The sequence below is a fragment of the Diachasma alloeum genome, unplaced genomic scaffold (genome assembly GCF_001412515.2).
Source record: "Diachasma alloeum isolate Michigan unplaced genomic scaffold, Dall2.0 Dall_scaffold_00195, whole genome shotgun sequence".
Classification (NCBI taxonomy): Eukaryota; Metazoa; Arthropoda; class Insecta; order Hymenoptera; family Braconidae; genus Diachasma; species Diachasma alloeum.
Window position 1 is genome coordinate 362,873 of NW_021680360.1, and position 13,859 is coordinate 376,731.

Genomic DNA, 13,859 nt, shown 5'->3' on the forward strand with positions numbered 1-13,859 from the left:
ATAGAGAGAGAGAGAGAGAGAGAGAGAGAGAGAGAGAGAGAGAGAGAGAGAGAGAGAGAAAGAGAGAGAGAGAGTGAGAGAGAAAGATCTCTCTCAACTTCCACCGTAGCCAGGGGGGTGGTGAGGTAGAGGAGCCCTGGTCGATGGAGACGAGAGGAAATCAATGCCTTCGCCAGGCAACTCCTCCGCACCACTCCGTTTTCAACCTAGAATCCCAGCCCCACCTCGAAGGACCTTTACTACTTGCTTCCTCACTTGATTTTCTCTTTACCCCCTCGTTCCAATCAAGAAATTTTTTTACTTCAGACGTTCCAGGCGTTTTATAGATTTTTCTTTATCGGAGGTTTTATATTGTAGTTTATGACGCTGGCTTCCTATTTTTTAATCTTGTTTTTTTTTTCGTTTTGGATTGAAAATGAGTAAAGGAAAGAGTTTTCAGGGTTTTTCTTCTATGAAGGGCAATTGTTGAGAATTGGAATTAAATTCAATTAATACGGATTTTTCAAAGAAAAAACCAATTCAATTCAAATATTTATTTATTCTTTGGTGATTACAAATGGTAAGTTTTTCTTTGTTTCGCACCGTCACAAGCCTTTCCCTCTCCCCTTTAATTACAGAAAAAAAGTGCTATCTTAAATTCTAAATTATCTTTTTATATATTTGTTACACAAAAGAAAAAAACATTTGAAGCATTTGCAGTTGCAACCATGATTCTCAGTTTCGTAGGATTGAAGGAATCAGAATTTTATTTGCTTCCTCACTTGATTTTCTCTTTACCCCTCGTTCCAATCAAGAAATTTTTTTACTTCAGACGTTCCAGGGGTTTTATAGATTTCTCTTTATGGGAGGTTTTATATTGTAGTTTATGACGCTGGCTTCCTATTTTTAATCTTGTTTTTCATTTGTTTTGGATTGAAGAAGAATAAAGGAAACAGTTTTCAGGGTTTTTCTTATTTTTATTTTATTGGTAAGGGTTTTTCGTCTATGAAGGGCAATTTTTGACAATTGGAATTAAATTCAATTAATAAAGATTTTTCAAAGAAAAAAGCATTTAAAACATTTGCAGTTGCAACTATGATTCTCGTTTCGTAGGATTGAAGGAATCAGAATTTCAATTGCTTCCTCACTTAATTTTTTCATTATCTCCTTGTTCCAATCAAGAAATTTTCTTACGTCAGACGTTCCAGGGATTTTATAGATTTCTCTTGAAAGGAGGTTTTATATTGCAGTTTATGAGGCTGATTTTCTATTTTTTAATTTTGTATTTTATTTGTTTTGAATTGAAGAAGAATAAAAGAAAGAACTTTCCGAATTTTCATTTTATGGAAGGTAATTTTTTAAAATTGGAATTCAATCTTATCCTTAGAGATTTTTCGAAGGGGTAAACATTTGAAACATGTCAAGCTGGTTCTCAGTTTCATTAGGTTGGAACGATCAGAATTCCAGGTTCAGACCGTAAGACCTTTACTACTTGCTTCCTCACTTGATTTTCTCTTTACCTCCAGGATCCAATCAAGATTTTTTTTTTTACTTCAGACGTTCCAGGGGTTTTATAGATTCCTTTTTATGGGAGGTTGTATATTGCACTTTATGAGGCCGGGTTTCTATTCTTTAATCTTGTATTTTACTTGTTTTGAATTGAAGAAAAATAAAGAAAATAGCTTTCAAGATTTTTATTCTATGGAAGGTAATTTTTTAAAATTGTAATTCAATCTTATCCTCAGAGATTTTTCGAAAAGATAAACATTTGAAATATGTCAAGTTGGTTCTCAGTTTCATTAGGTTGGAACAATCTGAATTCCAGGTTCAGATCGTAAGACCTTTACTACTTGCTTCCTCACTTGATTTTCTCTTCAACCTCTCGCTCCAATCCAGAGTTTTTTTTTTATTCTGACGTTCCAAGGGTCTTATAGATTTCTCTTCATGGAATATAAATTGTAGTTAACACGGCTTGATTCCTATTTCTCATTAAAATTTTTATTATTTATTTTAGATTAAAGAACAATAGAAGAAAGAGTTTTCAGAATTTTTATTTTACGAAGGGTAATTGTTGAAAATTGAAGCACAATGTAATCAATAACGATTTTTCAGTCGGCTAAACATTCGAAACAACTCTCAGTTTCATCGGGAATATATTTTACACCGTCTTATAGCAATTTCTTCTTTATAACAAAAAAGAAGGTGTGATGAATTTATTTGTCCCTTCTATGGGTGAAAATCCTCATTGGACATGTTCTCATTCACGAAAATTTTGGAGTTTTTCTCCTGCATTCGCTATTCTGTTTACTAAAGATGAAAGAAACGTTAAGTTGTTTTATATCGAAATATCTCGAAACTACCTGACCGCTAATCCTTAATTCTGATTGGTCAATATGTGACACGAAGTTATTCACAACAAAAAAACACGCGGCATTATCAAATTCTTCAATGACATAATTTCAAATTCTTCAGTGGTAAATTTTTTTACCACTGAAGAAAGCATTTTTTTTTTAATTTTTTTTTATATATATTTTCAACAATTACCCTTCATAAAATAAAAATTCTGAAAACTCTTTCCTCTATTGTTCTTTAGTGAACATATATATGTATATATAATATGTATTTCACATGTATATATATCATCGGTGAAATTAATAAATTCTGCCCTTTTATGGAGACCGATTATGTTAAAAAATTGAAGATAATTAACAGAAAATGAAAAATTCTTTATAGATTCTTTTACTCTACTTCGCTATTCACTTCAATCATTAGTCGAATTCCACTTCTTCATTTCAACAAATGAATAGATAAGCGCGCGCGGGAGCGCGCGCATAGATCTTGTAAATCATAATTCAATACATTTAAAATTTCACAGTGGCCATTTCAATAATGGCAGAATTTTCAATTCTATCTCCGCCGCGCACAAAAAAATTCACTTCACTGAAACTTCGAATTGATCCATCGATAATTAATTATTGAATTCAAGCAACTAATTGACGCGACTCTACTGTAATCATCGTCAATTCGCCATTCTCAAAACTTATTGTTTGAATTTAAAAAAAATCCCCAGAGTACAATCTTTTAAATTAATTTTCATCTCAAACTCAAACATAATTTCAACGTAGTAAATGATGCCTCATCACACCTTCACCTCCGATACTCCAAAATTGATGAATCCCTTCATCTCCCAAGTCCCGTTAACTCCAATTGGTTTAGCATCATCCCCCACCGGGTTTAATAATCTTCGAATTAATTCTGAGTTAAATCACATCGTGCTACACCTTCCATTGACTAATACCACCCGTCACCGCAATTTACCAAATTCCTCCAGACAAACGGCTCTCAAAACCGGCTGTAAGTCTCTCTAACTTTTTTACCCACTTCCTCCACTTTTTCTCAACTTTCCTCCAAGTTTAATGAAGACGATGGCACAGGTACCGGAGGGTGAAAAAAATTATGGGCGAAGTTCTTGAGTGTCGCTCGAAAAGCGATAAAACTTTTGGAAATCGTTGGGACACAAAAGGGTAGGGTTTTACTGTTCCAAGGGTGGAGTTGAGTTAGAGGGAAGATTTCTTGGAGTTTAATATAGTTTTAGGGGCGGTGGCGTCAGCGGTCGACGATCCTGGGGATGTAATGGCGTCTTAAGTCCTCAGGGGTTCTCAACTCCTTCCTAAAAAAGCCATTTTTTACTGTGAAATTTGAAAATTTTCTGTTTCTTTTTTTTCGATAGATTCTAGATTTTTTTTCTGCGCATGAAATTTGTTGAAATTACTTACGAGAGGTGTCATGCACTGTTAGAGACTTGTCGCAATTTCATGGAAAATGTGGTAGTTATTCTCATGAGAGTGACATTGAATCCGATTTGGGGGGAAAATAGTTATGAAATTTCAAGTTTTAGGCAGAATTCAAGGAATTCATGAGATTTCAGAGGGAATGAGATGGAATTTCACAACTTGATTGCATTTTTAATGGAACATGAATATTCGGAGACAAAATGACATGAATTTTCCATTTTTCCCAGAATTTTTTCCGGGCATAAAATTAGTAGAAACTTTTACCCAACTATTTCCTCTTCACTTATTCCAAACAAGAAAACCTAAACGTAAATTGTGTTTTGCTAAGTGTAATTTATGCTGTCAAATGCTTCCCAACGAAACCACTGTAATTGTTGATTTTTACGATTTTTAATATTGCCTGGAAAGGACGTAGAATGTCATGGAACGTGAAGATATATAATGTTTTTAGAAAATGTGTGTATGTATGTCCGGATGTGGGCACGGAGAGCAAAGCTGGATAAAAATTACCTCAAAAATCATGACAAATTTTACTATACGAATGGTAATCGTGGAACAAGATGGAATTCAGTGAAAAAATACTGTTTTTTAGCGGATATCTTACGATTTTCTCTGTAAAAAAATACATCTGTGGATGCAAAAATCATCCTCCTGTGTAGTAAAATTTCTCACACCAGCAGGGGATTGTTTGTTTTGTACCCGTCTGAAGGTTATGGGAATGGTCGGAAGTGAATTTTTACCAAACGGGTTCGCTAAAAATCATTCTCTATGACAGAAAAATTATACGAAAAATTTGAGAAATTATGCACGTTTACTGGGATAATTTTTATAGGATACAGGGTAAATTTTACAGTTTCGGTACAAATCACCCTCACCTTTAGTGAATTTTCCCGGGCCAACTGAGTAAAATTTGATATCAATCTCGCAATTTTTTTCCTATTTAAGGTGAAAAAGTACTGGCAATCCAGGTTGCTCCACAATTACTTGACTTGTTTGGTAATTTTTCTTCAACTTCTTTCTCCGTGCACTCTCTACATATAGAATTCTACAACTTTATGATAGAAATTGTCGTTTGCTCATTCCGATCGTAAGGAAGCCTGTACAGAAAATTATTTTATAGAAAAAATCAATAGAATTTCAACTTTTTATGCAACTTCTTCTACACTGTTACAAAATTTCTCTTGAAATATCAAGTGACAAAGCTTGAAATTTTCAACAATGACAAAGTTACATGAAATTTCTGTAGCATTCTTCACTGACGAATTAGTTAATTTCTTGAATATTCAAGTAATGCTCGATTTTCAGGTCCATACGGCACTGAAAAACCTTGATAATGTTGAAAATTCAGAGAAGTTATTGCCTGAATTTTCAATCTATGGAAAATTGAATTGTATGTGATGTTCAATTTTCACGATGAGTTCGAAAATTCAAGCTTTCATTGTAAAATCAATGATCGTTCAACATGAAAAACCCAATTTTCTAGAATTTTCAAGATGAATGAGAAATTTAGTGAACGTTTTCATTTGAAATTGAATTCAAACTCACAACATTGAAAATTCTGGTGACATTGTGACTGAAATTTGAAGAAATTTCGAGCAGTGTATTGAGACATTTTTTTTACTCCTGGTGTGAAGTCTTGCGCACGCGAATCGTGAGCAAAATATAAAGTTCCGCTCGATCTGACGAAGAATCATTTCTTAAATAAACCTTCGAAAAACTAAATAAAATTGCCCGTCAAAATGTTTCACTGCGACTAACTGCGTCAGTAAAAAATCGCTTTACAAATCGCAACAGAATTTTCCCCGCCTCCGCCCAAAAAATCCCTCGCACCAAAAATCTTCAACAACTCGCGCCATAACATACCTCATCCCCTCCTCTCGAAAGAGAAGCACAGATATGTATGTACTCGACTCGAGAATAAAAAGCGATGGGCAACCTCGGTAGAAGCCTCGGACGGTTCTTGATTTTTACGACCCCGTAAATTCCTTAAGAGCCCCCTGTCTCCCACCCTCCACGCATGCGCCTCTCGTCCCTCCTCCCTCCGCCCGCCCCCTCCCGAGCCCCCAAAAACCCTGAAAAAACCGCAAAACCCCCTTCACCCACAGAAAATAAAAACCCAAAAAAAAACTCAACAACAGAATCGATGGGCTTCAATACGAGATTGAAGGTTTCAGTTAACTAGTTGTTTATGGTTCCGCATGTGGCGCTGTCCACCAGGTTGTACCCCCAACAATTCCGCACAACGCATCGTTTCATTCGTGCGAAACACGTTTGCACAATCGACTCGGGAAAAAAAAGCAAAAAAAAACCTTGAAGTGAAAACGAATGGAGAGGAAAAGTCCATTAACGTTTCGCAAAGGGGAGGAGGTAGAATTCTAGATTCGTGCCTCCCAACACACACATCCAGTGCATTTTTTTCTCCCTCACCTGCACTGAAATCGTGAGATAGTGCGCGAGTTTATATTGCCCGCTTGCCTCTCCTCTATCCTGCACATCCGTTTTGTTGTCATGGTAACGGTTGGGGGCTGGAGCCGCCCCCAGCCACCAATCAGAGCGCCCAGTGGCTAGAGATGAGACAAACGAGGCGACCGTATTTCTCTCTTTTCCCCCCTCCCACGTCCTTGAAACCCCCCACTAGCCGGATATAACGTTTCCCCCACCAGTCAATGGGGGAAACGTTATTTTGGCGGGTCGAGCTTTAACGTTTCACGAAATTTTCAACGGTATGTGAGGTCCACCAACTACTGCGGAGTCTCATTGTGTCGGTGAGCGGGGGAGGGGGGGGGGCAGCTGGGGCTGAGATTCTCGCTTGGGAGGAAATCTTGACCGGGCGTGCCCCGCATCCAGGATATATACTACCACCAATTCAAGAGCTCCCTGTCTCCGACTCTTTCCCTCTTTTCTGAGCTCCGGACCCTGGGATTTACCCTTTACTATTTATCGGACTTTTTCTATTTTTTTTTTCGTTTTATTTTTTCTTTCTGGTTCTGGTTTGGTGAGAACGTTGTCTTATATTTCTTGGGTATGATGGGGGGCAAGGGTGAGTACTCGAAAGTGATTGTATTGGGAATCGGGAATGTGTCGGAGTTGGGATTTTTTGAGGGGGCGGGGGGGATTGTTTGAGTTGAGATGAGAGGTTTTTTTAGTGAAAATATGGGATTCAATGTTTTTTGGGTGGATTGAAGGATGAATTTTGCATGGAGAGAAACATTCAATAAAAATTACGTATCTTTTCCGTAATTCCGGAGCGAAATGCGGTTGTAGGAAATTTTACGGAACTGTCACGGAATTTTTCTAGAGCGTTCCGTAATATTTATCTGAATCTCCTGTGAAAAATTACGATACTGTTACGAGACGTTCATCGTGAATTAGTGGATTATTCAGTGATTCCTCGTTGAGATGTTTTTTTTATTTTAAGGACATTCAAGTATCTTTTAGGGTTTGGAGCACGCTATAGATTCAACCATTCTTAATCATCAAATTTGTCAACAAATTGCGCGAGAAAAGTTTGAAATAAAATCATGAATATTCAGAGTCATTTAAATTACATTTTGCACAGAATTATTATTTTTTAAACTCAAGATCGAAGGCGCGCTCAACATTTTCATTGATTTTATATGATTCATCACGTTATTATTTAAGTTGGTTGAAATCAATGTGTTCTTTCTCGCATATGAATTTTTGTAGTATTACTGAGGAGAAATTCGTGGGAAGCAATGAAAACTTCTATTCAAAATGCATGATTTTTTTTATCGCAAAGGGATGGAAATTTCCATCGAGAATAAATATGAGGCACAGCGAAATCTATCGAAACTTCTGTTAAAAGACCTTGATAAATCCGTCGAAGTCCATGAAATCTTTTTTATTGAGACTCAATACATACTCCGTTGGAAATCGTCAACACCAACATTATCACCAAATCATCATCAGTATGATCATCATCATGTATGCGATTTCTCTTTCAGACATTTAGGAATAAACCTGTGACATCTCCTTTTGATATAAGATTCATTACTTATAAATACATAATTAAAATTGTTTAAACTTTCGAAAACCTCATTTTTTTAGGCATCAAATCCATTTTTGGTAAAATTCTCAACAGTGATGGCCAATAATATTAGATTTTGACAAAATTAAGAAGGATTATCTCCTTATATTGTTCAAAGTTGAACTATATTTAACAAATTTAAAATATTATAATATTTAATAACTAAATTTTTTCCAATTGGTCGTGAATAAAATATTTGATAATATTGAAATGTGATTTTTAGTTGACAAGCTAATTCTGAAATTCAAGTACTTGATTTTCGATTATCCAAATAATCGTCAATCTTCCTACCTAAATTATTGGTTAATAGATTATTTCGAAATTGAATGTACAAATTGATGGTCAATTTAATATTCAAAATTTTTAGGATTTATGTTAAAAATTGACAACTTCACGATTTAACTGTAATTATGATTGATGAATATGACTATCACTGATTCTGAATATGTATAAATTTGTTATAATTCCAACCAAATGATTTTTATGGTGGAAAATTCATTGTTTATAAATTATTTATAGGAAATGCTCGTAATTTTCAAAAACTGCAGTTATAAAAATTCACAAAAAACTTTCATAAAAAATATAATATTTTTCTTCGGAATTCCTGGGGTAGAACCTTCTCCCCTTGGTTATTTTCAGCTTCGGTATTTCAACTCCAACATTTACAACATATTAAGAATTTTACGAATTGAAAACGATTATTTTCACTAATTTGTCTTTTGTTATTTATGATTCCAGGCGAGAAACCCCACAAATGTCAAGTGTGTGGAAAAGCCTTCTCCCAGAGCAGTAATTTGATAACACACTCGAGAAAGCACACAGGTTTTAAACCCTTTGCTTGTGACCTGTGTGGTCGTGCATTTCAGAGAAAAGTTGATCTGAGAAGACACCGTGAGACCCAGCACGCCGAGCTCGGTGTTGCACCAACAGCAAACACCGGTGTTGCACCACACCGAACCTCCATTGGAACAATTGCACCGAGTAATCTCGTAACAGCCAATTCCACGATTTTGCAATAGGTACTCGAGAGATACAATCAGTTGAATTCAGCATCGAAGTGGTAAAACGTAGCTTCAATCAAAATCTCATCTCATCGTCAATTATTTAATTATCCCAATGAATGATGATCATTTCACTATCTCTATGAATTCATCATGAAAATCGAAGGACCTTTTTTGCAGTTGACATAAATTTTCACAAAAAATTCTGATGATTTTTTCTGGATTCATTCAATGCCGAAATGATAGAAAAATTAACGAATTGAGTCAACATCTTGATGGATTTTTTTTTGAGAATTTGATTACCGACTGCACAGCAAAAACAAATGTTTGAATTTCACTCACCTTTTGTAGACATTTTTTCAGACACTAAAAGACGTCTAAATAAAATGAAAATGTGTCTGAATTTCAGACGAACAGGTCCTCAAACATCTTAATTGATGTTTGAAATTCAGACGAATTTTCATTTTATTCAAACGTTTTTTATTCTACAAACGTTTTTTATTGTACAAAAGGTGTGTGAAATTCAAACATTCGTTTTTGCTGTGTGCTTATCTTAATTCAGCAGTTGGCGAATTCAGAACTTGTCACGTGTTTTTTAGAACAATTGTCGCATGATAGGGAAACTGAAGAATTATGATTTACTATCTATTAATAGTTCTTGACGAAACGCAAAAGTGCTTTTTTTGTGGGCAATGGCATGTTCTACGAAGAAAATCTCAATAGATTTCCCCCTGAATGCTAACGTTATAAATCAAAGCAATTTTTCACGCGTACACTGTTGGAAACAATTGAATTTCATAAACAGCTATACAAGAAAAGAAATGAAATTTCATGGCCAATTGACTATTAATTTTCAGGACAGTGAGACCGCGCGCGATTTAGGGGGAAAAAATCATGAAGTTTCAGGTTTCACTGAAAATTCAGTAAAATTCCAGAATTTTAAGCAGCCTAAAGACGAGAATTCATTAATTTATTTGAATTTCCAATCTAATATGAATATTCAGTGCCAAATTACGTTGAATTTTCAGAGAAATCTAAAATTTCATGATTTTTGCTCCCTAAATCGCATTCAGTCTCGCTGTCCTGGAAATTCAAGAATATCTTTACCAGAATTTTTTGGTTTTCCATTCATTTTCAGGGAAAAATGGAACGGAAATTTACAGCTCTCTTTAATTTTTCCTCGAAATTCTGAATTTTCAATGACGAAATTCCTGGAAAATTCAGTGGTAGTTAAATTCGTTAAAAATTTCCAAAAAGTGTACCGGAAAATTCAGATAACAATTTTTACGTGTGGTAGCCATTTTCGATGGCGATGTAGAGTTTGATTTAGGGGGAATAAATCATATTGTGCAATATCAGAATTCCCTAGAAATGCAATGAAATTAAAAAAATTCTGAACAGCAGAAAAACGAACATTCCTCGACTCACTTGAATTTTCAAACAGAACATGAATATTCAGGACGAAATTACGATAAATTTTCAATTGATTGAGAATTCACGAAAATATTTTTACCAAAATTTGCCTGATTCGTATTGATTTTTTGGAGTAATTCAACGGAAATTCACAGATTCCATCGATTTTTCCATTACACTGTGAATTTTTCACGTCGAAACTCCCTGAATTTCAGTAAAATAGTCACTGGGTAAAAAAATGTATCAGAAATTTCACGCTGTTAGAAAATTACTCCTGACGTAACAAATTAACAATCACTCATTCACACCGAATGTTCACGTATTTTGTTATTGAAATATAAATGTAATTCTGTAGGATTCAATCCCCTGAAAATTCATTTGGATGTCATGCTCGATTTCGGCAATGAATTTGACAATTCTAGACGTCATTGAAGTACCAGTGATAATCTACCATGAAAAACCTAATTATTCTGAATTTCCAACTTGAAAGAGAGATTCCATCAACGATTTGATCTTGAATTGAACTCAAATTCACAACATCGAGAATGCCAGTGCAACAAATTCTTAATTGTCAAAAAATTTCTATCAGTGTGGTGATTCAGTGGGGTTGGGCACTGAACTTTTTAAATAATATAATAACAGATATACGAAAAATCTCAAGAGAAATTTTCTGTCAAAAATTTATTCAGCTACAAAAAAAGCTCAATCATTCGTTCCCCAGATGAGTACGAAAATAAAAATACCGAAATTTCTTCATTACGATTTACCACTTCGCCACTAAATTGATAAGACGTGATACATGAACTGATAACGTTTCAACACTTCCCCCCCCCCGAATTGTATCTCTCCCCCGACAACGGAAAACTAATAAGCAGTGTTTGTAAATTAAACATAACTACCCGCTTCTTTCGGTAACCAAAGATTAGTTGTATTTAAATTGTGCATTATATTTTTTCCGTTCCCAGTTGAAAATTCGTGCTGTAATATATCTGCGTAATTATTCGATTAATTAAAGAACTAAAGAAAGGTTAATCATTAGGAATATAAGCGACTGGAAGAAGAAATATTGAAGATTCAATTAAAGTCAAAGAATTGTTGTAAATATCATTAAAGTCAGAAAATTCATTTTAGGAGAAAAAAAATTAGACGCGTCTGTGTATAATTTAAGAATTAATTATATTAATTATTATTGAATGAGAATATATAAATATAAATATGTTGCCAGTGAAAATAAAAGCGGTGATAATGATCCCAAAAAATTCGTGAAACCATCGGAATTCAATTCCATTCTCTAACGAGTGATGAAACAAAGTCTTCTCAATTCTAATTGTTTTATTGATTATTATGTAATTATTGTAATTAGCCCTCGACTCCTCCCACCTGTCTCCCACCCGCTCCCTCTCCGCTATTAACATTATTGTCATTATTATTAATAATAAACGCTGTTACCATTTGTAAAATGTGATTTTTTTTTCTCCTGACTCTTTGTGAAGTACCTGTGTCTTGCGGATTTGCATTGCATCATTTTTGCGGGCTTTTCTCATTCCCTTCTTTTTTATTCTCCTATTATACTTCATCTCGGTGTAGCTTCGAGCTAATTTCTATGCACATAAATTTTCCACTGGCGTATTTAAACTCCTGGGAAATTTGCATAGCACGATAATACTTATGTATTACATACCTTTTCATGAATACTTTTCATAATGTGGAATTGAATTTGCGTCTTTTGTGTTTTTTTTTTTATGAGGAAGAATTTTTTTTTGGGAAGTTGGTCCCAGGAATACATGAGGTGCCTCGCGTGCCAAGAGCCTGCATTTCATGATTTATTATCCTCTAAACTGTGTACCACAGATAGTTGACATTTTTTCAATAGCTGGGGAATATTGTAAACATTATGAAAAACATGGCGACAATGGTAAGAAGAACCTGCTTTCTAGGGATATTCTCCATGGATTTCCGGAAAAAATGTTAAATGACTCCATTTATTGCATTCTCGTAAGTTATTGAGCTTTTCTACACTGATAGAAAAGGTGGAACGATTCAGTTGCACCAAACGAGGCTTCTTAACTGTTACCGCGATTCGTTAATAGTTAACGAATCGTGGTAATCGTTAAAAACCTAGTTTGGTTCGACTAAACCGTTCTATCAATGTATCCTCATGTGTTGTTGATGAAGGCAATAACAACTCATTTGAATCAAATGAGAAATGATTTCACGAAAATTTCTTTTTTTAGAGCTTAATATCGCAGAAACTAATTGCTATAAAATTTTATAAAAAATTCATCGTATTTGGAATTCATCAATCTACCAGGGATTCATTTTATAAGAAGATCGTAAGAACCATTTTCTCATAAGATGGAAAAATCGAGTCGGGGAGACCCATTACCCCCGTTTGACCTACACTGTTAGAAAGTTACTGTTGAAATTTCAAGTAAAAAATCATGAAATTTTTAACAACGAATAATTTACATGGAATTTCCATTGATCTTGTTATTGATAAATCAGTTAATGTTCTTGAATATTCAATGCAATATGTTTTCTTAGGGTCATACGACAATGAAAATTACTGAAAATCATGAAAATTCAAGCAACTTTTCTGCTGAATTTTCAATCTGTTGTTCAATTTTCGCGATAGGTTTGAAAATCCAAATTATCGTTGAACATTCAATGATCATTCATAATGAAAACTTAATTTTATTGAATTTCCAAGATGAATCAGGAATTCCATGAGCAATTTAGCAATTTTCCATGGAAAATTTACTAAACGTGAGGATGATTTGTACCAAAACTGTAAAATTTATCCTGAATCGCATTAAAAGATATGTAATTTTTCTGTAACGGAGAATGATTTTTACCGAACCCGTTTGGTAAAAATTCATTTCCGTCCGACCCCATGACCGTCACGCGGAAACAAAATAAACAATCCCTTGTCGATGTGGGAATTTTTACTAAACAGGAGGATAAATTTTGCATTCATAGATGTATTTTATTCCCGAGAAAATCCTAAGATATCCACTAAAAACCAGTATTTTTTCCCTGAATTACATTTCGCTCCACGATAACTCCGCGATCATACTATATTCTAATTCTATATGCCGCGATCATTCTATATTCTCTTTCGCTCCGCGATTTTACTATATTTTTTCATATAGTAAAATTTGTCACGATTTCCGCGGTAATTTTTATCCAACTTTTCTCTCCGTGTAGGGATATACCTTAATCACTAAACACGTTGATAAAACTCCAGGTCCAATCCTCAAAAGACAAAACGCTGATTAACTTTTTACGATTTCAATTAATCGATTCATAGATTCTCCCCGTCAATTTCTCCCCACCCCCGGAGCACGAGCTCAGTCAAGTAAAAATCGACGATTCCCCGGTATCTTTATCACCATGTTCAACTCTACACTCAGCTCCTCCTCAATCCCAACGAGAGGGGTGCCCGCTCCAGAGACAAGGTGGGATCTGAACGAGTAGTCGTTGCCCGTACTAGTTAGGCAAACTGCCCGAGCGGTTAACGATCCAATATGTTTTCTCTCCCTCAAAGTTCCCTAGTATACGACCGGGACCCTGTACAGCGATTCGGGGGCCAAACGACACGCAGCAATGCTTTCTCATTCACCC

The 13,859-nt window shown here is 35.0% G+C and overlaps 1 protein-coding gene across 1 annotated transcript in view; it reads left to right on the plus strand.

Moving 5' to 3' along the window:
- Nucleotides 1-9,121, plus strand: part of LOC107048600 (zinc finger protein Gfi-1b) — a 47,320-nt gene extending 38,199 nt beyond the window's left edge. The window contains exon 5 of the mRNA XM_015271839.1: nt 8,560-9,121. Coding sequence (XP_015127325.1) covers nt 8,560-8,840 — 281 coding nt within the window. The 3' untranslated portion in view covers nt 8,841-9,121. The remainder of the gene's footprint in view (nt 1-8,559) is intronic.
- The last annotated feature ends 4,738 nt before the right edge of the window (nt 9,122-13,859 follow it).